General features: G+C 36.9%; 1 protein-coding gene across 3 annotated transcripts in view; it reads left to right on the top strand.

The window, feature by feature from the left end:
• Window positions 1-25,447, top strand: part of DDC (dopa decarboxylase) — a 63,231-nt gene that overhangs the window by 29,685 nt on the left and 8,099 nt on the right. For all 3 annotated transcript variants that reach the window (XM_077182650.1, XM_077182648.1, XM_054642624.2), the window contains 6 exons: window positions 5,503-5,569; window positions 7,662-7,756; window positions 9,561-9,628; window positions 14,835-14,911; window positions 18,661-18,680; window positions 19,433-19,531. In XM_077182650.1, coding sequence (XP_077038765.1) covers window positions 5,503-5,569; window positions 7,662-7,756; window positions 9,561-9,628; window positions 14,835-14,911; window positions 18,661-18,680; window positions 19,433-19,531 — 426 coding nt within the window. The remainder of the gene's footprint in view (window positions 1-5,502; window positions 5,570-7,661; window positions 7,757-9,560; window positions 9,629-14,834; window positions 14,912-18,660; window positions 18,681-19,432; window positions 19,532-25,447) is intronic.

Raw genomic sequence — 25,447 nt, 5'->3', positions numbered from 1 at the left:
AGAATACTATGTTATTACTTCAAGTTAAAACAAGATTTTGCCATTTGTTTTTTTCCTATGAAGTAAGTAACTTCTGTTGTGGTTTTGTACACCACCAAAAAAAAATCTTTGCTTATTTCCAAGCATTATGCTCTACTAAACTTGATAAGGACCACAGGCTATATAGATTTATTAAGGGGTATAACATGCTGCAGAGAATATGTTTTTACTGGCCTCCACTGAAGAAAAAATCCTCACACAGCTAATTTAGAAACTGAGAACTTCAGAAATGGGATTTTTTTAAGAGATTCAAAAATAAGTCACTTTTTTCACAAAAAAGTCATGTCCAACAATGGTTGTTTCTTTTCTTTCATGTTGTAACATTTTGAAAAGGGATAATGTGACTTAAATTTCTATGAACTGTTTTCAGAAGAATTAGAAGATTAAGCTTGCTTATACTCATGGATTAGTGCCAAATGGGACAAAGAAGCTTAAATTTCACCAGGCTCTTTTGAAAATATAATCTTTTTACTCTTCTTGTTATTAACCTTTAGAGAATGTTTTTATGTAATATGAGGATGACTAGAATGAGAAGTGGTTTTCATATGTGCAGAGCACTGCTAATTTCTAGGGTGCCTAGAACTAGCGAGTCCTTAGGATGATCAAGCACATCCTGTCAATGGCTTTATAATATAACTGAGAAAAAAAGCATTTCTAGGGATTCCAAAAAGAACTTTTTCTGTGGGACACACCTATTGAGGTGAAGAACAAGCCACAAGACCTGTTTTATTTCTCTGTGTTATGATCCCAGCTCATAATACCTTACACAGTATCCTGTTTCTATATCTTACTGTTAATTTTAAATAATTACAAGTACAGCAGGATATCACATCTTCATGAAGTAACTATAAATGTCTTTTTTCCTCAGCTTTCATCCATTAGCAAAAAAAAAATGCAACTTGCCCCTCATAAATATTCAGGCCTTATTAATTTTTCTATGCATACAAGAGAAAAAAAAAATCTAATTTATTATTCAGTGACACATTTACAAAGGGTGATTTAACTGCTGTTTTTCTTCCTCTGTTTGTTTAGCTGTGCAGCTTTCAAAGACAGCAGAGGCTCTGCCTGAGTTAATACAGCCTGTATTGAGTCCTCCACTTATTTGTATACATAAAATACGTCAGCTTTAGCTTAGACTAGATCTCATTATCAGTATGGCTGGCCTCTTAACTCAAAAGGTGTGTTAATTCTCTGTCATGCTGAGCAGCAGCCCATGCACTGTATTAGTGCTCCCTTTTTTGGCTTGCAGATTTCAAAAGCCTTTCCATTTCTTTTGTTCTTGAGTAATTTGGTGCTGTTGTATTTTGTTCTGGCGACAAAGATATGCACATTGCCAAGGAAACACCTTAGCCACTTGATTCCTTGTCTCCCTGTATTCACTGATCCTTCACTAAGGGGAGTGATTCAACATCAAAGCAACAAGTTTGATGGAAGAAATTCTGCCTGAAGAGACTTATGACAGCAGAGACATCATTCCTAATGAAGATGTCTTGTTTGCATCCAAGCTGCTACAGTCTCTCTTAGAAGCATGAAAAGGTTTTGTAAGGGATTAAAAAGAAAACACAAGTAAATTGCAATGCCTTATAGGCAGGTTCCTCCTCTTAATGAATAAATGAAGAATCATTATACTGAACTTGATAGCAGTGCTTTCCCTGTAAAGGTGAGTGTAGAATCAGGGTCAGGTTTGCTTGATGTGAAACAGGTTCTATCATTACAGCAATCTGTTAACAAAAGGTTTGCTTTTCACATACATAGGATTTGGCAGTCAGCCTTTTTGGGGGAGAGGCATTGTCTTTATAAGGAACCTTTGCATTCCTACCCACCATCAATGTCCTGTAGCACTAGTAATGTGTATATAATTTTGTTCAGTGAAAGCTTTTGCCGCTAGGGTACCCTGATCTCTACTTTTGTTTTCTTTCTTTTATTTCTGAGTTCAGACTTGTGTTAATTCGTCTCTTTCAAAATACTTTTGCAGAAACTGAAACAGAGATATTTTCATATAGTAAAGCAAGCAGACTCTGCAAAACAGAGCACTTAACCATGTCAGGTGTTGAGGCACTAAAGTAGCCACAGTTTACTGAGGAGCCATTTCCCAGCACAGATGATGTGCAGCCCTTCATCTGGCCCCGAGTGAAGGGGGAGCTTTAAAACACGTGCTGAAGTCGTGTCCATTTCATTAACTGTAAACACACACTGGTGGTTAAACCTGTGTGTAAATGCCTCTCTCACTTGGGCCCTGTGCTCCCAGCTTGACACAGGCCTCTGTGTTGGCAGAATGCTGGCTGGGATGCTCAAAAGTGAAGGCCACTAAGTTAAGCACTCCTAAATTCAGATAGAGTGCCCACTGCTTAGGTGCCTAGCTCACCTAAACGTGTGTAGGTGGCCTGTGAGCTTTGTGCTGTCTTTCATAAGTCAGCACTGACAGATTGCAGCTGGCATATACAATGTACAATATACTTCAATGACCTCAACAAATATAGAGCTGCTACAACACAATTGTCTGCTGCCCAGCATGAAATCTCTCTGATTTTAGATGAAATGACTCTTCTGAACGTGATCCACAGGATATTAAGAAGCAGGCTTTTTGTATCCAGACTCACTCAGGAAACAATAAATCAGAATCAGACTGACAGAAGAGCCATCTTTTCAGTAGAACAGTTAGATCCTGACCACAGATTTCCATTTGGAAGAAACATTCTTCAGACACATACAGATGTCTGGGGTGATGTTTCTTAACCCACAGTTTGTGAATGATTGCTGTTCTGTAAAATAGTGAATGGTGGTTTAGAGAACTGTTGCAGTTTTCTTCAGGCCACAGACATTCTCATGAGTGCAAGCTGGCAAGAACTGAATTGGAGAAAATAAAAACAATATGCGAACATTGAAAGTTCTGCCTCATTTTAGTTATTTGTAAATGAAAAGCTTGGTGGTGGAACCATGCAAAATGTGTCCACATCTTTTCAATAGCTGTATGAGGTCTTCCAGTTGAAAAGGTTGAGAGTAATTGCTCTCAGGAATTACAAAGGTGCATGTGTGTTTTCTGACATAGCTCTCCATTTCAGGAAAGTAATACATGAGATGACTGAGTTAAGCATTTTAGCTGCTTTGTATTCACAACCAAGGGCTGAGTCAAATTTGAAGTGCACAACCTGAAAAGGAAAAGGCCTGCAGGCTATACTGAGCCATCAGTCCCATTTCTGTGATGCAGTCTGTCCCCTGCCCTTTGCACAAATGTGATTTTTCTGGTGTTATACAGGCTACAAATTGAGTTAGATTCATTCTGTAGTACTGAGTCGGGGTAATGAGAGTCCTGACAAGGGCAGATGCTGTCAGCCTAAGTGGTTTCTGAGAATTAAAGAAAGTAGCTTTGAGGCTTAGACACCTGCAGAGAGGAAAATAAAATTATTTTAGAAATTGAGGTATACTTTACAGAATAAGCCATTGTTTAAACACCTAAGCATATGTTTGAACTCATATAATCTCTCACTGAAAAAAACATACTTCTTATGCTGATTGGGAGAATGCTTTAACTGGAGTACAAAACTAATAATAATGTATAACTTTTTGTTATGAAATTTCCATCATTATTTTAATTGCTGGACTAACCAAGGCAATTTCACTCTGATCTTGTCAAAAAATTCATACCATATTACCATAAAATATATGTGTAAAAGCAGAGTTAAGTCTATCTATAGTGCACTCTTTTTTTAAATTTCCTAATATATGCATATTCCTTATGCATATTAAAAAACTGGCATTTTCATTATGGTATCCTCCATTGTGATAAATATATTTTCACTCCATACATATGTGCCTTCTTAGGAAAAATTGAGACCAAATTTTTTCCTGCTATTTAAAAAAAATAGCCTGCAATCTTTTCAAAGCAGCCTCTCTAAGTGGGTGATTAGTCTTCCAGAGAACTCTTAAATGTGCCTCAAGGCACTTCAGTTTTCTGTTCCTCTGTGTCTCAGGAATAGGGCCCAGTATAGATAAAGATGAGATTATCTTGAAGGAAAAATATATTAGCTTATGATTTTACTAAGTATCTACCTACAATTACTTCTCATTTTCAGAACTGTATTTGTTCCAAACTCCGGTTCTTAGCAGCTTAGTATAGAAAAAATACTGAATTGTCCCTTTTTTATTTTAATAATTTCTTCTTTCAAGTTTTTCTGGTACAGAATGTTCATTTCTTGAAAAGTCCACTGGATGGACAAGTATAATTTAGGTTTTCCTTTCTCTTCTTATTGGTCTCATCAGGAATTTGCTAAGGGACACATACACACAGAAAAATGTGTCTAGTTCCAGATATGTAGGGAAAAACAGTAGGAAAAAAATATGTTGCTTGACAGTGTACTTGGCACAAAAGGTAACCAGAAATACTAAAATAAAAAAAGCAAAATTCTGGATTTGGCATTTTTATAATCTTGTCCTAGCTGTACTGTAGTTTATGTGTGACCTTGGATAAATTATCTAACTATTTTTTATTTCAATACTCTGACTATAACACAGCATACTTTATTTGCCTATTTAAACTGTAAAGTGTTTTTTATTATGTAAAAAATCTAGTAAATTACAAAAACCATACTCAGCCTTTTAATGCTTTCAGAAATAAGACAGGGTGTTTAAAACATAAGTGTAGCAATGAAAAATAATGTCGGTTTATATGGCCTTGGTAGCTGGGGCTTTTTGATTAAAATTCTACCTGCATATTCCAAATAAATTACAATAGTTCATTTTCACCTAGTTATATTCTCTTCCTACTGTGAAACTTTAGCATTTATGTTGCCTCTGCTTTTGGCCCACTGGTCACACAGAAGGATACATTAAATGAGACATGAACAGAACAAAGGAAGAACTGTTCCAGTGTTTTTGGATGAATCTGGGAGAAGAAGTTTCTCTGTGAAAAAGTCTTGCAAGCCAAGTAGAGAACATATGCTGCTAGTGAACAGGTTCCAGGTTGCAGATCTCTTGAGCATAAACGGGTTACAAATCTCTGTTGCAGTGGCTCTGATCAAGACAGCAACATTTGTCAATCTATTCTGTCAATAATAATTCCAGCACCTTTAAATTGCCCAAGTTTAGAACTTGCTTATGTATCATGAACTGCAAATCATTTTGATGGGATTTGCATATGTTAAGGTAGTATTGAGGCATACAATAAGCATGTGGAACTTACAGAAAATACATAAAATATAGCATCAGCACAGCACTGTGCCTATATTACAGTACTTATCACTCAGTTTTTTATAAACATTTTATTTTATGCATCTGCTTCAATGGACTGTTATGGGAGCTTTGAAAAAAACCAACCCACAGTCTTAAAAGTTCTACTAAGGGACTACAATTTTTTTTGTTCTATAATGTCTTGTATTTTTGTTTATTGCTGCCTTTGCAGACTGTTTTTCTCCTTTGGTAATTTTCTATGCTGTAACACTTTTTTTTTTTTTTTTGGCTCTGCAGTTCTGTGCAACACTTGGAACCACCTCTTGCTGCTCCTTTGACAAACTGTTAGAACTGGGTCCTATTTGTAAGTCTTTGCTGCTTCTTTCTAAAATTTCAGATACCAGTTTAAGCCATGCTGAGTCATTTCCAGGACATCATGCTGTGTCAGTGTCCAAATACAATAAAGCTACTTATAGATGAGACCTTCAGTTACAGTTTTATTTCTAATATTAGGTCAAGCAGCAAATGTGCATTCTCAAGCTGTTAAATGGTTAGAGGACATTGCCTTAAGGGTTTCTTTTCTGGGGGTGGGACATATTTTGGAATACTTAAGAATTACTGTAAGGGCCTCAGTTTGTAACATACTTCTTCAAGCCCTTCTGCCCTGCAAGGGCATCTAGAATGCTGAATATCAGGGAAAAGCTGAACTCTTAATTCTGCTCTGCACCAAGTGTTTTGTTTCTGCCTGGTTCTAATAACTATAAAAGGTAGGGAAATATGCACCAAAAATCCCCATCTATTCTTAATCCTTGCTCTCCCCTTCCCAATTTCCTTCCTCTTCCAATAAAATAGGACAAATGCCAGTGTGTTTAATACAGTGATTGAGTCGTGGACTCTTCATAAGTGTTTCTTTCTGTGTTACGGTTTGTTGTGTCAAGCTTTGATCTGCAGCAGGGCTTGGTCAAATCCCATGTTTGCTGGCTGATGAACTTGTTCCAAAGCACACCATATCTCTTCAAACGAGAACAGGAAATCCATAGCTGTAAGCCACTGGAAGCAACTTCATAGAAACACAGCTTGATTTGAGGTCCTCTTAATTTATTCAGGGGCTTGTGTGGTGGTCATTTGCTCTGTGAGGTTTGCTGCCTTTCACCACAAGACCCAGTGACTCGGTTTCTCACAGTCCTTCTTTTTAAACAGGTTTCTAGGAGTTTCTTAGCAGCTACAGATTATTTTGCTGTTTGTGTTATTCCTAAAGACCTACTAAAATAGTGACACCAATACATTTAGGTGTAGCAATAATCACAGGTTTCACTTCAGTGATTCCCTGCTTGTGTAGCAGAGCCAAAAGGATGGCATACCAGTGAAGTCAGAAATCTCATGCTAGCTTTTCTGCTTAATCTTATCCTTAGCACACATGAGCAGCAGTCCTGCTGCTGTGATATGAAGGCAGTGTCTCAAACCAAGTATATTTAAAATCGATAATCAGTTAAAATTTCAACATGCTTTAAAACAATCCTAGTTGTGGATGTTGTGAATAATATTTTATTGGCTTTGCCAGAAATTCATGCAAAAAGAAAATTTAGTTCACAATAAAGCAAATTTCAGCATGAACTTGGTGCCAGACTGCAGATCTCAGTGGATGTACCTCTGTATGTGGAAGTAACCATCAGAATTATTGCATGACCAGTGTAATGTGGGCTTCAGCCATCAACTGATAGACCATAATTGTTACTGAATGCATTAAAACAGTGTTCTCTCGTAGAGTGTGATTACTTAATTACAGAGTATATGTGAGCTGCTCATATGCCAAAATATTTCTGCAGAAACCATTCAGTGACTAATCAAAAGTAGCACTTTCTCAGCATTTCAGTGCTTGCTTTTGCCTAAGTGTCTCCATCCTTGAAATAAGTAGTTTGCTGCACAAGTTCAAAAGCATGTGCATGCACATTTATCAATATGTACAAAATACTGTTTAGAAATGTGTTTATGAATCATGAGTTAGAAGTAGGGAGCACAGCTAATATTCCATCTCCTCCTGCTAAAGCAGTTTTATTAGCATAGAAATGATAGCTAAATCTCTATATACGTTTTTTGAAAGTGTATTTTATAATGGTTCTTAAATTAAAACCACAAAACAATTTATGTTGGTTAATTTTAGTAAGATAAACCTAGAGATGATGATCCTTATGGGTCCTTTCCAATATGGGATATTCTATGATTCTATGCTTCTGTAACTTTTTTCCAGTAGAATTGGGAAGGAAAAATAATACGTTATATATACAATTTATATATTAATGAAAACCCAGATGGTGGAAACATTTAATCTCTTAATTTAATTTTAAATTGGGAAAATAATACCGTCAAAGAGAAATCTCTCAGGCACTTGGTTTCATGCAAAATAATTGGGCTTTTTAATCAGCTGTTTAATTTATTTCCTTCAATTATTTTTTTAGGTAATAAGGAAAATATCTGGATGCATATTGATGCAGCCTATGCGGGAAGTGCTTTCATCTGCCCTGAATTCAGGCATCTTTTAAATGGAGTGGAGGTGAATGAGTATTTTTTCTCTAGCAGCCTGCTGAAACCTTGCTCTTTTATAGGATTTGTATGTTTTTGATGCAGCCAAGATTAATGGCTCTTCCAGAATCTCTGAGTAAGCTGCACCTCAGTTTGTACTACAAATCCCTGTACATTCGATTGCATTACTTAAATTTGTCAATTTTTAATGCTTTATACGGGGACTATGCGAGTACCCCTCTATAAGAAGTTTGTCATTCAGAATAACAAGTAGTACTGAATCAACAAATAAAAAAGAGGAACTTTTCCCCAAATATCGCTAAATACATATTTGCAGCATCCTACATTACACAAAAATGAGGGGAAAAAAAATTTGACAAATTAATGAGCTCATTATGTCTGGTTTTCTTCTTACATCCTGAAATTCATATACTATAGAGCCAGTAGCTCTATCTCAAACAGACAAGGTTTAATAACCAAGAGACCTGAATGAAATATTCCCCTAACAGCACTGCTGTTCCTTTTCCGTTGCCTTGCTGAGCTGCTTGGCATTCAGTTGCTTAGATAAGAGTACTTCAATTTCCTGCTGCTCCCCTCAGTCAGATAAGTCCTTGTCTTCCACGCCAGTGGAGAAAATATTACTGTTTGGTAAAGCCAGAAGTTTAAACACAGCACTGATAGGCAGCAAGTAATGAAGAAGAGGAGGGAAAACCCCCTCACAAATAAAGCATTTCTTTTTGTCTCTTTTTTATCAGCAAATGAAGCTTGTTGTAATTTCCTGTGGGGGAATATTTTTTAAATTATTGTTATTGGTTCCTGAAGGAAATGAAACAGCATCCCTTGTCTGGGCCAGCATTTGTCATAAGATAAATATTTGACAACCATGAATAGGTTTCTTACTTTACAAAGTACAGGGTGATAGCTAGCTAGATGGATAGATAGATGGACAGAGGGACAGGCAGATCATCTTCTCTTATTAGAGCATTTGTTAATTGTTTACAGGTGACAGGGAAGGTTATGAGAAGCAAATGAGAACAGAAAACTGCAATATGGAATAGTCAGACCTTGGTGCTGCCAGGTCCCTATCCCCAGGTTTTTAAGGCTGGTGCCTTCTGCCTTTCTTAAAACAGAAAACATGGATGAAACCTTTCCAAAATCTTTACCTGCCTGGGTTTCTTCTGATGCTCCACCTGAACATGTCAAGTAAACTAGGCCTGGCACATGGTGTATAAATAATTATTTATTGCAAGTGCTTACTTTTTGGTGGTTTTTCCTTTGATTTAGATGAAACAATAATTTCTACTGAAAGAAAAGACCCTGTCAAAACGAAAAAAAAATTTCCTAGTCAGTTGTAATTTCTTGAAGGAATATGATGTGCACATTCTGAATTACATATATAATTTCTTACTATATATGAATTTTGTATGTATTAATTTCATATCCTTGGAAGTAGAAAGCATAGGGATTTGTTATTGGAAAATGTGATATGAATGCCAGTGAATGTTTCTGAGTATGCAGATTTATCTATATAATTAATTAAGATCACAATAAGATACACACTTTTCCATAACATTTGTAGCAAGAAAGTATAATTGTAAAAAAATGCTCAAAATGTTGATAATACCACTAGCCTAACTCTATACCCAATGTGAACTCCACTCCCAAAATAAATGAAGATTTAACTCCAACAGTTACTAAATAAGGTGACATCAATATGAACATTATAAAGACCTGATTCAGGAATTGATTTATAATTATACAGACAATTTGACAAAGTCATATCATTATCACATGATTTCTCTTTTGTAATTCTGTTTTTATTTATCCATTCTCAGTTTGCAGATTCATTTAACTTTAATCCTCACAAATGGCTCCTAGTGAATTTTGACTGCTCTGCAATGTGGTAAGTATTTCAGTAAAGGGAAACATTACAAGAAACAAAAATGAGGTTTTATTAGTCTTTCTTTCTAGGAGTAGACATTTCTTTATATTTTTCAACTGAAATGAGAAGAACTGCATAGCTTTAAATCTTATAAATTATTTACAGAATTCAGACTATCATTTAATCCAAATTTCAAAAACACAAAGTTCTGAAAGAGACCTGAGCTCTGTATTGTGTTCCAAAAAGAGAGAGGAAGTCCCCAAAAATTCTGAAGATTTATACTTGCTCCATTTTGGGACTGTTTAAAACATGAATAAAAAACCTCTTTTTAAGCATATCAGTGCAATGAACATCACGCTAAACAGGTTGCTTTTTTCTTTCTTCCTTTTCTTTTCCATAACATTTCTTTTGGTTTGATTCTTTTAAAAGCCGTTCTAAAAATGTTGAAGATTTGGCTGATGAAAAGCAGCTGATTTCAAAAAGGCCTATTTATGCAATTTTGTACTGACTTTCAATTTTCCCAGATGACAGCCCAGACATTTTGAGATTAAATGATGCTGAAATAGAAACCCATAGACATACTTTCAAACAAAGCAAAGTATCATGGCAGTAATAATAGCATGGGCTTGTTAAAAAGATTCCACAGATGATCCGATTTTGTCCCGAACAAAATGATTACCAGTGTCACAATTAATGATACTTGTTAGCAAAACAGCTATTCAACAAATGCAGACCATTTATCAAAATAAATGAAAACATTAATTTCAGTTGTAAAAGAACAAAATTTGCAAAAGAGAAAAAAAGAAGACTCCAAACATCACGCAGAAATAGGTCACCTTATTTAAAAGAGGAATTAATGTAAGACAGTGATCACTCAGTTGCTTTTGGTTAACCTTCATCTCTTTTAATTTCCCTGGCAAAGTTGACTTTTCAGGTAATATATTATGGTTTTTACTTTAATATTTCAGCTGATGTAGGCATTTTGAATCTTCCTACACATTGTGTTTGGTTTTTTTTCCTTACAGTAGATGGCTTACATTTTGACCCTAATTCATCAGTTGTAGCAGCACCCCATAACGTGCTGTGTCTCTGTATGTAAGGAAGTGGGAAGATGATGCAACAAACTCCTTTCCTAGTTCCTCCCATCTTTTTCTCATCACTCAAAGACATTGCTAAAAACATAGCCACTTGCAAATTAGACAATACACTATCATTTTCTTTAATGTTTGTAGAACAATGAGGAACCACAGTCTAGTCCCTAACAATTCAGTTTCTCATTAATTCTGCTTTCCCTGAAAATGCTGTTGAACTATGTTAAAGGCATGTTATCTGGCTTTCCAGGAAAACAAGTTATATACAATCACACTGTGAGTTCCCATCTCAGGTGACTTTAGGTTATTCCTAGTAAAGCTTAGACTTTAGACTTAGGAAAATATATTTTCTGCATTTTGTTTCTGGTTGGGTTTTTTTGTTTTTATTTTTAGATAAGACATTGCATAAAGTGCTTGTTTTCATAGGTAGGAAGATTCCAGTAGAAGGACTCTGAAGAGACCTTGCAACATCTCCTTACTCAAAGTAAAAGTTTCATGACTATAGCCACTCAGGCTTCAAGTCAGCTAGGCATTTTTGTATAGGGGTTATTCACTTACACAGAATAAATATACACTTAAGTTCTTTGGCTTGAAGCCAAGTCCCTTGTCCAGCTAATTCTAAGACCCACGTCCAAAATTCACCTGTCTTACCAACTGTAAAATTCCCTGAGGAGGTGAAAAGTAATAATAAAGGATGAAGGATGGTAAGAAAAAGTAACTGTGAAGAATACGTTCTCTTAGGATCCATGAAAAGTATTAAGTAAGATACTGTGGTAGTATGGAAAGAGGAGTTCAGTAAACACTGAACACCATTTCAGAACCAAAGTAATCTGAGCATCCATTGATGAGTAGACTTCAAAATAACTCAGACTCCTCAGCACTTTCCCCAATAAACATTGCATTTCTTTTCTCTGCTAGCTGATTAAAATAATCTGCCCATTAGATCTGTGATGTAATTAGGTAACTTCTCAGTGCAATATGTGGCACTGATGTAGTTTCAGATTTGGAGACAATTTAATTATAAACATTTTGTAAAATATTCTCAGACTTCCTGATGTACAGAAAAGAACAGTCTATTTCCTATAAAAAGGAATTTAATAAAGCCAGACCAAGAAGGGTATATTTTCTATACTCAAATATCAGAGTCCTTTAGAGACTTTCTTTTGAACCTACAGTCAGTTTTGCCTGACTTGTTTAAATGATGCTCTGGAATATTATAAAATAGGACTAAGTGTCTTCATTTAGGGAGAGTGAAAATAATAATCTTGAAAAGTCTTGGTATTTTTGACTTTTATTACCGTTTTCGGGGTTCAAGTGTTAACTTTTGATTGGGAAGTTTCTGTAACTGGAAGAAGGTGCTTACAGGAAATACTTATCTGTAGATCATAGAACACAGAATAGTTTGGGTTGAAATCTACTTCCAACCCCACTGTCATGGGCAGGGACATCTTCCACTGGCCCAAGTTGCTCAAAGCTCCATCCAGCCTGGTCTTGAAGAGTGCTTGAAGTGAAATTGTATTTCACTTCCCAACTCCAGCTGAACAAACTTGAACAATCTACTTGAACACAAACTGAATTTTTCCTGCTGGTTCATAATATGAGGTCACCTTTTTATCTCTCATTTAAAATGCACAAAATAGAGTGAGGCAGTTAAAAGCTGCAGATGTGCAATTCAAGTAAGTCACTTCTCACAGATTTTCATTACTTATTTCACCAGGAGTTTTGTTGTGCATTTTGTATTATGAATACTTAATATGTGAATCCGTGCTACTTAGGCTAGGTCTTGGTCTATTAGCATAACCTCCAGCCTTAAAAAATTCGAGTTTACCAGCATAATTTGTGAAATACATATTCACAGGATCACAGATTCATTAGGGTTGGAAGGGACTTCTGGAGATCATCTAGCCCTATGATTTTCCTCTGGAGAGGTAGTCAAGGAATATCTTTCAGGCTGGTGGATGCATGCCTCAGAGCCCCTTTAACAGAGAGCCACCCACTACAGTCACTGAACTTTTCTTTTTATAGTAACCACCACATGGCTCCTGATGTGGGCTCTCCTTGTTTGCCTTGCTCACAGACATCTTTAGACCTCTAAAGAATCATACCTGATTTTGCTCTGGATGTTGGAGAGTGGAGGCTGGTTGGAGCCCTGCTTTTTTTTGATCACCAGGGTCCAAGGTGTCTCAAGCTCAGTGCATCCCCTGGAGGTGGATGGTTCTGGAGCCACATATTTTTTGAGTCCCTCCACTACCACACAGCCTGTTATCTGTGTCTTGTAATGCAGCCATTTGACAACAGGTCATCCACCTGTGCACACCTTGTGCACGTACCAGCCTTTTCTCCAGGAGAAGTATCTGGGTATCCATTGCAAGCTACCAGCTGTACTGACATCTCCTTCCTTACCAGTTCCATCTGAGTGGCAGCATCAGACTTCTCAGGGGCTGCCTCACTCAACACACTGGGTTTGGCTCCAGGGTGGGGGGCCACCATTATGGCAGAGACCTTAAGCACTGAGCACTCTGGTCTGGACCTCCTTAGGACTTGCCTGAGGTGTGGACTGGCTTGCAGAATGCAGCAGCACCCTTCCTGCATTCCCTGCCTACAGAAACTTCCATGTCATTTTTGTGAGTTCTAAGTTAGATGTTGCCACAGAATAGTTACCCTTCCCATTGTTTAATACAGCATCTTACAGGAGAAGAAATAAAGCGCTCACAAAACATCTTAAGACATTGCTTGTAATTTGGATTAGCTGCATGGAGAATGAGCTACTGGAACACATATATATACACCAAAGTAATCAAATGCTTCAAATAAACTACATTAGAACAACTTAAAATCTGTTAAAAATATTTATCCTAATTAAACTTGTTTTAAATTATTGTTTTCTTCCTTTTGTCCACAGGACAGTTTTAGCAATAATTAGGTTGTTGATTGTTTTTATTTTATCTGAAAATCTGTTGCTATTTTTCATATGCATAAGTTTATTTATTTTCAGCTATGTACTTCCCATGAAGGCAAATACTTACCTGTTGGCCTTGGTACTTCCCTTACCATTAGAGAGATGAAGGCTTTTTGTTTGTTTGAATAAGATGTTTTATTACCCCAGTCTAGATGTGACTGAGACTGGGAGAATGTACTGGCCTGTGCATTTATACATACACACTAAAATATTGGTAATTGGATTTTTACTTAGAAATTTACAATTCTACATTAAACCATTAAAACATAGAAAAAAAGGTTTGGACTTTTGTCTTTTAGAGTATCCCTGCTTTGATATAATTTTTGCTTACTTTGTAATATATTTATAGGCATAATATAACGATGTAGCAGTCTTTCCCTTTTTGAATTATTGTTTCTTCTTCTGCCTCTATAAACCCCAACATTTGTGAAGGTGAGTCAGTCTTACTCAGCATGAACCATGAACCAGAAAACTCTTGTTATTAATCACTGACAAAACACAGTTTATTCTTTCTAATAGGGACACACTGGCTTTTGAACCTCAGTCCAGTCACACCACCCCTTAGCTGGCAATAGTAAGTTACACTTCTCAGTGTAACATTGTGCTGTAGAATGTCTGTCAGGAATTGTGTAGAGGATCCAGCTAATGGCAGGGTGGTGCAAGAGGGGAGCCAGAGTCAGAACTGGGGGCTTGTCCCTTCCAGTGGCTGCTCTTGCTGCTTCCACAGCAGCATGGAGAGACAGTGGCCAGCACCCCCAAAGCCTCAGCGCGGCTCTGCGCGATGTTTAGGAAGCAACAGCTCTTCCCACGCAGCTTTGTACTGCAGTAATTTCAAGACAACTTCTGTTGACTGCAAACATTAACATTGCCTCAGTTAGTCTCACATTCTGGTGTGAGTGTCTATCACCATAAAAAGATCCTCTATGTCTGTTTCTTGTCTGTTTTTAAATATGCAGTCGTGCAGTCATGCTGCCCGTTCCTGCTGAGCCTTACACTTAACTGCTTGTAAGTACAGTACTGATATGGCTGTGAAAAAGCACTGAAAATGGCACAGGCTGTGCTCAGGAAATATGCCAGTTTAAACACATTCAATTTGACTTCACTTCTTGTGGAAATTTAATCCCTTAAGTCTTTATTCTTAAATTTCTCAATTTGATTTCTTTCTTTTTTTATACAGGGTGAAAAAAAGATCAGATTTAATAGGTGCCTTTAAATTAGAACCTCTTTACCTGCAGCATCACCATCAGGAGTCTGGTAATTTTATAATTAAATGAGATTATTATTATTGTTTGCACTCTGATATTTAATGGGAAAAAAAAAGGACTTAAGATGAAAACGGCAATTCCTAAACTACCCAAGTTGTTTAGGAGGCCATTTCCATTTTCTGATCACTCTAGGGAGCTAAGCTCATTAAAGTGCAAATACTTGTCTAGTGAGATTTTAGTTAGTTAAAAGCAGTACAAGGAAAGTAATTTCATAAAGCATTATGCATTACTACTTTTGTATTGGGATTTCCCCAGTTGCAGACTTACCACTGATTGATTGCAGGAGTGTTGAGAAAATTCTCATTATCTTTTGGCTGTCAGATAAATGTATTATTGGGTGTTGTGTAACAAGTCCCCTAACCTGTCTTCCCCAACACATCTTTCCCCAGAATGATTTCAGGATCTGATTTAGTTTTAGAGTTTCTAAGGCCTGTGACTTTTTTTCTTAGTTATTCATGCAAGCTCTGATTCAAATTTTTCAGAAACACATGTGAAGAAAAAAACACTCCCAGAAACTACAAAGAAGGGGTGAACTGTGTTTGCTGTCTGTGCTCTGCTTTTGAGTGATAGCTTTCTGGGATATTATGCTGTAGCCCTCATGCTCTTACACTGGCCGTAGGCAAAGGCAGTAAGTGCAGACTATCTGTTTGGTATAAAATGCTCATGAAAGCTCTTTGCAAAATGCTCACAAAGAACTTAAAAATCTCAGGCTTTGTACAAAGCTCCTTAATGGATTAGTGATGGTCCTTGCACATACCTAGCAACTGCAGAGTGGTATTTCCCCTCCTGAAGCCCATTTTTACACATCTGGTTATTAACTGAATAATTATGAAGAAGGTCACTGCAGTGGAGAGTCAACATATGGTAGAAGTTCCCTCATAACTTTCTGAAGAGTGTGAATCATCTGTAGAAGGTCTTACCATATACTCAACCTCATAGTTTTCCTGGAATTGCTGGTGCTGATCTGTGTTCAGAAGTATATCCTGCTATGGCTATGAACGCATTGATATTTAAATTAATACCATCCAGAATTCCACTATTCACTAAAAGATCCTAGGAAAAATGGATTCATGTGCCTTAATCCTGAACTGACATAAACCTTGCATTTTATTCCTTTCCTCCATTTCCAAGGAATGCAAACATAGAACAGTGCAATAAACAGGAACAAGCAGTAATTCTGGTGCTGATGTTCACCCTCTAAAGGCTCAAATTATTAAGAAAAAAATATATACTTTTTTTTTGCCTTTTCTAATGGAATATACAAGTTACAGCAAATACACTTAAGGCATTAGCTTTTACTTAACATACACATTAAAAATATTTATCTTCAGGTGAAAAAATTCCAGCCTAAACTAAAATGAAAATATGCTCTTGGGACAACTGATAGTGCTGATACAAGAACTTTTGGTCTTACCTCGGTTAAATAACACCTGAAGAAAACCAAACCTTTCTTAAAAACAGGTAGTTTCAGTAAGGCCACCTAGTTGACCTAAAAACTTTGTCACCCCATTGGAGAAAGAGTATTTTAGCCTTTATCTTGCCTTCAGAAGTGGGATAGCATGTTATATGATCTAACATACTGATTTCAAGGAGATAAACTGATTAGTAGCAGTCTAGGGATGCCATTTTTTTTTCTATGCTCCAATCCCACGTGATATCAATTTTCTAAGGAGTTGGACAACGCTTTCAAATGCAAATGCCTCTGGTTAAACTTCCAACCCACACTAACTCCTTCAATAAACATGGTCAAATTTGCTACATGAAGGTGCTGCAGTCCTCATTGACCCCTGTGTGGTTTATGGGATGTCAGGACACCTGAAAATACAACTTGCCAAATTGAGGGTCTTGAGTTCTCAGTATTCTCAGGTCTGAGAATTCCTATCCTGGTTTACTAAGTAAATGAAGTGGTATTTCTGAATTCACTTATCTCTCACTCAAGAATTTAAATGAGCGGAAAAATATCTCTGTCCGTGAGCAATTACTCTTATTAACCATATGGCAATTATATGTGTCCCCAAGGGGAGAGTCTTTATTTTGTCATTAATTATAATTTTATGTGATTTGCATCACCACACCAGAAAGATTATACTAGCTTGCCTGGCAACCCAGGATATAGGTCAAATCCTCATGGCAGTGCTAGAAGAGTGCAGCTTTATACTCTATTGTGAACACCACGTACGCTCCCACAATGCAATTCGTCCTGGTTAAATACAGATGTAAGACTAAGGCTTGTAATCAAGGAATCAAGCACTAATCATTGATTACATTCTGCTTCACAGCTTGTGAAAGGCGTTGTTGTGGATCATTAGACATAGCCCCTTACAGGAGCGTAGGATTATTTATCTGTCACCAGTTGCTTTACTCTCTTTGCTACCAGTCTTGCAGCTATCAAACAGAAATGGCTGCTACAATGCAGATGAATGTGAATGTTATCAATTTTCCTCGTTACCAAGCAGAGACAACCACATTCATTTCCAGAAGACCAGAAACAGGTTGATGATTGTTGGTTGTTTTGTGGATTTGAGGTATTTTACCACCTGGAAACCAACATAGTGACAGGTTAAAGAACCTAATGTCCTTCTGTTACAGGGAAAGAAGGACCATGTTTTTTCCTGTGTTTTGGCTGCAAATGAGAGAACATTGGCAAGAGAGCTTGTAACACAGAAAAAAGTTGTTTGGTTTTTTCCCCTAGAAAATATAAAGGCTGAAAATTATGTAAATGGCATATACTGGTCAAATTCAGAAGCTACAGTTCAACCTTCCAGTTAACATTTTAACAATTCCAGGGAAATTTAGCATTTTCCCAAGGAATCCAAGTACATACTCTCCTATGAAGCTTATACTCCAATGCAGAGAAATAAAGCAGAATAAGTTAAACAGATGCTTTCTAGAGAAGTGCTTTAAACATTACACCAGTTTAATGTCTCTTACTGGCTTAAAGCAAGTAACTGACTGTATTCAGGTTTACTTTACTGTGAAATCAGTTGAATTCCTTGATTCGAAGAAAAGGCAGGTGAATCCTGACACTGTGTGCTTACATAAAAGGACAGCTGATAATGCCCTCTGCTTGCCTTCCTGGTCTACTTTGTGGCTTAGTCCATCTGTGTAAGGGACTTTCATTCCATCAAAAGAAAAAACCATAAAAAATTGCAGAATACTATTCTCCAAGCAGGAACATGTCAAATTCTGAGTCAATTTTTCAAGTCACTTACTAGATATCCTGAAGAATTGGGAACAAATATATGCATGAGTAGAAAAGGTGGATTATTTTAAAGACTGTTACCAGTTCACTAGGGTAAAGGCAAAGCCATTTCACAGCAGAGAATGAGTTATGAGGTGAGTCTGGGGATTCTGCAAACTGTTTAACCAAAATTAATAATAGTTATTTTATCTACTGCTTGTTTTCCCTGCAGGAAGAAAAGAAACATAATATTTGATCTGTCATCTCCATAGTATCTGCAATATACAGAAAGGAAAATAGTGTTTCTTCTGTAAACTGTTTCTTAGTGGCATATTTTGACTAGCTAAAGAACAAAGGTTATTGCAAGCACCTTCATTTAAGATGCCGCCAAGTACCCAGCTAAATATTTAGTGCTCCTGTTGACACTGATGATGCAGAGGTTTGCAGCAGATGTAAAGCATAGCTAAAATACAGCTTTTTCAATAACATTAGAATGATTGAAGTCCTTGGCTGTTGTGATGATGATGCAATGTGAACATTTTTTCTTTAATTTCCAGGTCTTGTAACAGACTATCGGGTAAGTACACATCAATGTAATAATTAATACTATTACTTGTATGTTCTTTTATTGTCCAGACTTTATTTTCCATTACTACCATAAAATTCCAAACTTTATGTTTCTTTACCAGAAGGATGCAGCTCACTAAATTTTTTAACAAACAGAAATTTGGGTGTTTTTTTTGTTTTTTGAAAAAAAAAATGTTTAAAGGCAGAAATTGTCTTGCATGTGCAATACCTTTAGATTTAGGCAGTACAAAGAAATTTTCTAAAGTTGTGGGTTTGATGGTTTTTTGTTTTTCTTTTCGACATAGCGAATAACACTATTTTAAAAAAATTAAAAGCATCTCTATTTTAATCTTTTACCATGGAAACACCGTTGTTTTGAAATGGAAAATGTGCCTGTCTTTGTAGATGCTAGCCCCATAACTTTAAACGAGCCAATGTACATGAGTTTCTCAGATACTTGTTTTTCTAAAGCGTTTGAGAATTCAGGATGCACAAAGAATATTTGATTTGCCTCATGACCCTTCTGTTCTGACTCCAACCTCCTTTGCCAATTTTAATTTGGAAATTTTGAGTATTAAATGGCATTAATAAAGAGGGATTAATAAAGCAGGAATAGATATTTCTTCTATTATTTGATCCACCTCCAGCACCTGCCCATAGGATGTGGCAATGTGGGTCACTTCAAAACCATGGCAGAACATACTTTGTGCTGTGTCACTGCAGTGGTGGCCTCTGACACGGGCTCTTCTCTCTGGGTTGCAGCACTGGCAAATCCCCCTGGGCAGGAGGTTCCGCTCCCTGAAGCTCTGGTTCGTGCTGAGGATGTACGGGGTCAAGGGGCTGCAGGAGCACATCCGCAAGGTGACTGGGAATTTCCTTCTTTGGTTCTCTGGTGGGATGGCAAGGGAAAGTGAGCTGGCTGCCTGGCTGCTCTCCATGATTTCTGTACACATCAGAAAGCATAGGAAACAGTTTGGGGCAGCTCAGTTCAACAAGGGTGCTGCTCATTTGCCCCATGTAAGGTCACCATTTTGTATCATGGCCGGAGCAAAGGTGCCATTCATTTTGTGCTCATCTTTAGGAAAGAAACATCTCAGAATTTGGATCTTCTACAGTATGGTACCACAGTTCCCTCTCAAATTAAGCCAGAGCACATAGATGGTTTTGCACATGGATATTTTATTACTTCTTTATTTTATTAATATGCATGCATTGATAGGATTTTTTATTTTGATTAAGGAATACAGTGACTTATTTGGCATGTCTACCTCTGCTGTTGCTTTTTTTCCTGTCTAAAATATATTTTGTTAAAAAAAGAATGTGTACAATTTACAGTCTGTTGATACTGTTATAAGTACTAAGTTTATTCTTGATGAAAAAAGGAGGGTTTTTTAATCACTAAAAAACACATGTGGTGCCCATCTAAATTATATATATACTTCCTCTGTAGCAGTAAAGTCAAATTCAAGCATACCTTTCCATCTTTATGGAGTTCAGGGAAACCTCTAGTGAGGGGAGATCCATGACTTGGCTCTAAATATTTACAAAAATATCCATTAGCTAAGGGCCTAGCCTAGCATACCAAATTCCTTGCAGACATACATTCCTTTCAGTTTTGGTACTAAACAGAAGAATTCCTAAGAAAAGCTTTGGAAGACTCATATAAATTGCATGGCCTTTTGTCAGGCTGGTTTCCACAGGTCAGTATTTACAGTCAAAAAATTCCCTTTTTCCCTGTTTCCCACATATCTTCCTGCCTGTCCTGCCAAAAGCTGCTTGTCTTCATAGAATCATAGCTGAGCACCAAGCATTGATATTTTCTGTGACAATTCAGTTCAGGAAGGGTAAGCAAATGAATCTTTTCTTAAAGATATTGACTCCAAAGTAAAACCCTTGTATGTTTCCTCATTTGTAAGGGTGGTTCAGACAGCTAAGATTTCCAAGGGCTTGTTGAAATGAGTGTGTTTGGTTTATATTTCTAAGGACTAAATTTTTCTTCATTACAGATATAAAAATAACTTATGAAAAGACAAGAGGGATAATTAGGTGAAGAATTTTTCTCACTGTATACATCTTGAAATTGGAACCATAAAATTAATTTCTCCTCTTACCTCCTTACCCACTCCTAATGAATGCTGGTTCAGTGGGTTCCAAAGCATCTTAAAATAAACCTAATTTGTATCTCCAGCAAGCCTCTGTTGAACTTAAATTTCAAAAAATAACTGCATTTCATTTGTTCCATAGCAGAATTTAAGGTATCTCTTCTGAGTTTTCAGATATTTTGATAAAATTATATCACTAGCTGGAAAATAAAAATTAAAAATGTGTTTCTTATCTTGTATTTTTTCCCATCTTCTCAGAAATTATCATGAACTCCAGGTAGATTGTGATGACTTTTCTTTTGGTAGGGTAGTAATGAAGTACCTAAACCAGCCTGACATTGGTTTAAATTTTCAAACCTATAGACAAGTTTCCAAATGAAAAAATAATTTGGAATTTAGCTTCACTTGTTAGCTGAATTTTAACATTGCTCATCCCCATGCCTGGCCTTGAGAAGCTGTTTTCTTTTAAACATGTTGTAGCATCTTGCAAATAACAGTTTTTATATTCCCACTGCCAGCCAAGGCAGTTGCAGGCAGTTCCTGCTCCTGGGCTGGTACTGTCTCCTGTGTACTTGGGACTTGTAGCTGGGTTTTAAGGGAAGCTCTATACATGCCAGAATTATTTCTGAAGCTGCATCTGATGATTTGGAGATGCATTTGAGTGGGTGATAGAGTGGACATAGGTGGAACGAGAAGAGACCTAGGGACAGTGACAAAGGCAGGTATTGCAACCTCCCAGTGGAGAACTCCAGAGGGCTGGAGCTGGGGAAGCAGGAAGAACTGCTCTCTCTGTCTCTTGTGTTATTGAGGAGTTGCCCCAAGGAAAGGGTAACAGAGTCGGGCAGAAGAGTGGGTGTTTGAAGCTGCTCCTTGGGCTGGAATCTGGGAAAGGAGGTGCCTAGGTTTGCTCCTAAGTCATGGAAAACTCTAGTAAGATCTGTGCAGTGTTTATACGTTTCTAGTCAGGCTTCTTTTGTGCAGCCTGTTGTTACTTACAAAGGGATTTGAGATTTTCAAGAGCGATGAGCCTCTCACATGATATAGAGGGAAAAAGCACTGTAGATCCTTAAGAACCCACCCTATTTGTTGTGTGGTAGCAAGTTTCTGTGTGGGAGACCAAAGATGTCTGTAACCATCTCTTCAAAAACCTTTCTTTCTTGATGTAAACTGTCACAAAAATTATTTTTACCCCCCTTTTATTAGTATATTTTAAGGAATATATGTTTGCTGTGTTTGCAGCTTTAAGGTCTACATCAAAATGACCAGATAACCACTGCAACTGGCACTTGCTTGAGGAGGGCATTTAGGAAGTAAAATATTCCCAGGAGATGAGAATGTGTGACTTGGATTAAGATTCAGTAACTTTTTTTTTTGCCAAACATTCCAGTTATGCACTCTTTTCACACACAGCATGTCATATTAATCTATTGCAAAGTATAGGTTTTAAAGCAGTGGTAAAGGGGAGGATAGTCATCTTTGAAGGATGTGGGGAGAGACAAATACAAATTTTGGAGTTAAGTCCTAAAGCCACAGAGTAGATGTAAAAAGAGGGCAAACTCAACAACAACAGTCTTCTGGACTGATGCCAACCACTCAGAGTCTGTATAAATGTGAAATCCAAACTGCTCATTTGCAAATGGCTCATTTGCAAACTGCTTGACCATCTCTTTATTATTCCTTTGTTCCTTGTTCCTCTCAAGGGAATCCTCCTTAGGACCAGAAGTAATCAGTGTACTGAGGATAATGAATGCCATTAAAAATTAACAGTAGAGTCCAAGAAACTGGAACTGTAAAGAACAGCAATACCAGAGATTGAACTGCAGAGTGGCACAGTCCAAGTGGCTGTTAAGAAGACTCTTGTGACAGCATTTCCCTTCAGTGTAGTGAGATGCAGGCTAAGGCAAGCAAAGAAGTGAAATTAATAGGAGAAAAAGTATGAAGTGATCAAGACTAGGGCAGTATGTTTATCTGCATATACACAGTAGTGTACTCTGATGCTTCAGAGACGCTCCCTGCAATCAAAAGCTATTTTAGCTTTTGAAGGCGTTGCTCAAAAATTATAATTCAGTTTGAACACTTCAATGCAGAAGCATTTAAATTTAAATTTATGTTCATAATTATAGTTATTTACTCACAGACATACATAGGAAAATACAGATTTTTTTAAATAGGGACCACATCTTAGTGCCTCGCAAATTTACTGCTCCTATTACTGATTATGTAAGACATTTCCCTTAATCCAGAATAACCAAATTAATTAGATCCCTTGTTTCCTTTCTCACTCTTCTGGAGAAGAGCAAAGGTTATGTACCTGAGATAATAGTGACAAATAAGAAGCCTCTTTATTTCAAGCTAAATTGCACTGCAAAGACTGGGGCTGTTATTCTGTTCCTACATACCAAGATACTTCAGGACACAAACACAGCCCGTGTGATTCCACTCTGAGAACGCACCTGATGGAGGGATTGCTCAAATGGTAATTTTAGAAACAGTATATGAGTTGGTTTGCTTATGTCCACACTTCTGTTAAATCAAATAATAGCTCTAATAATATAATTTTGAAAAGTTAAATAATATTTGAATGCCAACTTCAAGTTAATGGTGCTAGGGACACAGCTTGACACAGATGTCAAAATCAAAAGCACTTGGAAGATTAAGACATCCATAGGTCAGGCTTGGTATGTACACATTCAGCAGAAAACTGAGAACAGCCTGTCAGTCTTTTACTTCTCCTTCTTTCCTATTCTGAGTTTCAGGGCTGGCAGTTTTATTTTCACAGTGTACCTGCCTGTTTTGAAAAGCTGAAGCACTAAAGCCACACGTGTCCTCCCGTGAATTATTGCCGTGCTCACATCCAGAGCGTGGGTACAGCTTTTGGACTTAGAGAGGCACGTGTGACACCTGAATGCCCTGCAGTTTCACAGAACTTGAACTTCCAGGCTTAATAATATTTAACTTCCAGGCTTAATAATATTTAACTTTACTGCTGCAGCAATCTCTGTAAGAGCAATTCAGGATAACAGCTTACAGTTCAAAGGTGCAGGGCCTTGGGTAACTGTATTTATGCAAAGCTATACACGTGAAACTCCAGTTAAATCTCCTCTTTCTCTTATTCCAATTCAGTAAAATCTAAAACGCTTGGTGCCCCCCAGTGTCTTTACCAATTATTGCTGTTTGTTAAGACTTGCTGTGAATTTAAGTATTTGCATCCAGACATGAATGCAAAATAGCTCCAGACTTTTGGTTTGTGACTTACTTAAAATTTTTCTATTTTCCCTTGCTTTTATTTCTTTCAAATTCCTGAAAAATCATTTAGTTCAAGAAGTGGACATAAGTACCTACTATAAAATGCACAGCTTGGGTCTGGAGTTTTCTAGCACAAACTTCTCACAGTAAGCCAGATCTTAAATGTTTGCTTTATTCAATTTTTATCTGGATAAATTTTGATGAAATTCAGCTGGTGATTACATTCAGCTGGACAGTTGTAAAATTCTTATCTCATTGAACATGATTTGTTTCATGGCTTTGTTTTCCAAGACATGCTACATGCAGTGCAGAATTTTGTGGAGCCGTGTAAAAGACATATTTGGTTAAAGCTATAGAACATGAGGATAGGAGGAGACAGTAAAAGACCATTACAACTCCTGTGCCTATTCCACATACGTTTTTCATGCACTTATTATGCATAGAAGTATCTGCATGTATGCTGATAGTTCTGGTTGGATTTCACAGCAGTAAATTCATGCTCTGTGTATTAGCAGAACATTCAAATGCCTTGGAAGGGATTGAGGATTTATTGGTTTCATTCCTGACTCAAAGAGCTTTCAGGATAATTTTAGAGGGAGATGATAAATGGGTGTAACAAACAGCAGAGCAGAAGTGGTAACAACTGGATGGTTACATAGGGTACCAGTAAGCCCAATATGAAGGTTTTGAAGAAATATTTTGATTCAATTTAAACTATGCTTTTCTATGTCAAGAAATTAAAAAACACCAGAAAGCTATGATTAAGATTGCAGAATGTGTTGGCTTTTTTTCTTTTTTTTCCCCTTTTCTGTAGTTTCTGTTTTGCCTCGTCCTTTTGAAAGAAGTTACTGTGAGATGATACATTCCACATTTAACCTTGACCCAAAGTAATATGTTTCATTTTTGTTTAATAGCCGTCCTTGAAGTTACAAAAAGTCAAAGTGCAAAAGCATGGGCTTAGTTGTTTATTTTTGTAAAATTATTTGCAATCCTAAATATATAAAAGCTAAAAAATCTTTAAACATGACTTTTAGGTGTTTCAGATAATTTTTGGTATAGACTGGCTATTGCATGAAGACAAACTATAATTAAAATGGCAGGTTTCTGTTGTTGCCTTACCTTTTTTGGTTGGTAGTTTGGTTGTATTTTTTGGCTTTTTCTAGAATAGTGAACACTAAGCTAATGATATAGCCAGTAGGAGGGGGACTGGATAGGGTACTGCAGATATCTGATGAGGATATGTGTTGGTTTTTTGAAAGTGCTTTTAAATTATTTTTCTCTTTGAAAGAAAGCAAAGAAAAACATTGTATGAGTATGCAAGTATCACTGACTAATGATAAGACTTCCCAGCTGGTTTTTAGTATGTCTGTTGGTTTTTTCCTATTTATTTGAATTTTGGTTTCATCTGCTTCAAAATAATTGCTCTAGC

Source organism: Agelaius phoeniceus, chromosome 1, assembly GCF_051311805.1.
Source record: "Agelaius phoeniceus isolate bAgePho1 chromosome 1, bAgePho1.hap1, whole genome shotgun sequence".
In the NCBI taxonomy this organism is placed as follows: domain Eukaryota; kingdom Metazoa; phylum Chordata; class Aves; order Passeriformes; family Icteridae; genus Agelaius; species Agelaius phoeniceus.
Note: the sequence above shows the minus strand (reverse complement) of the source record. Positions and strands in the feature narration are given on the sequence as shown.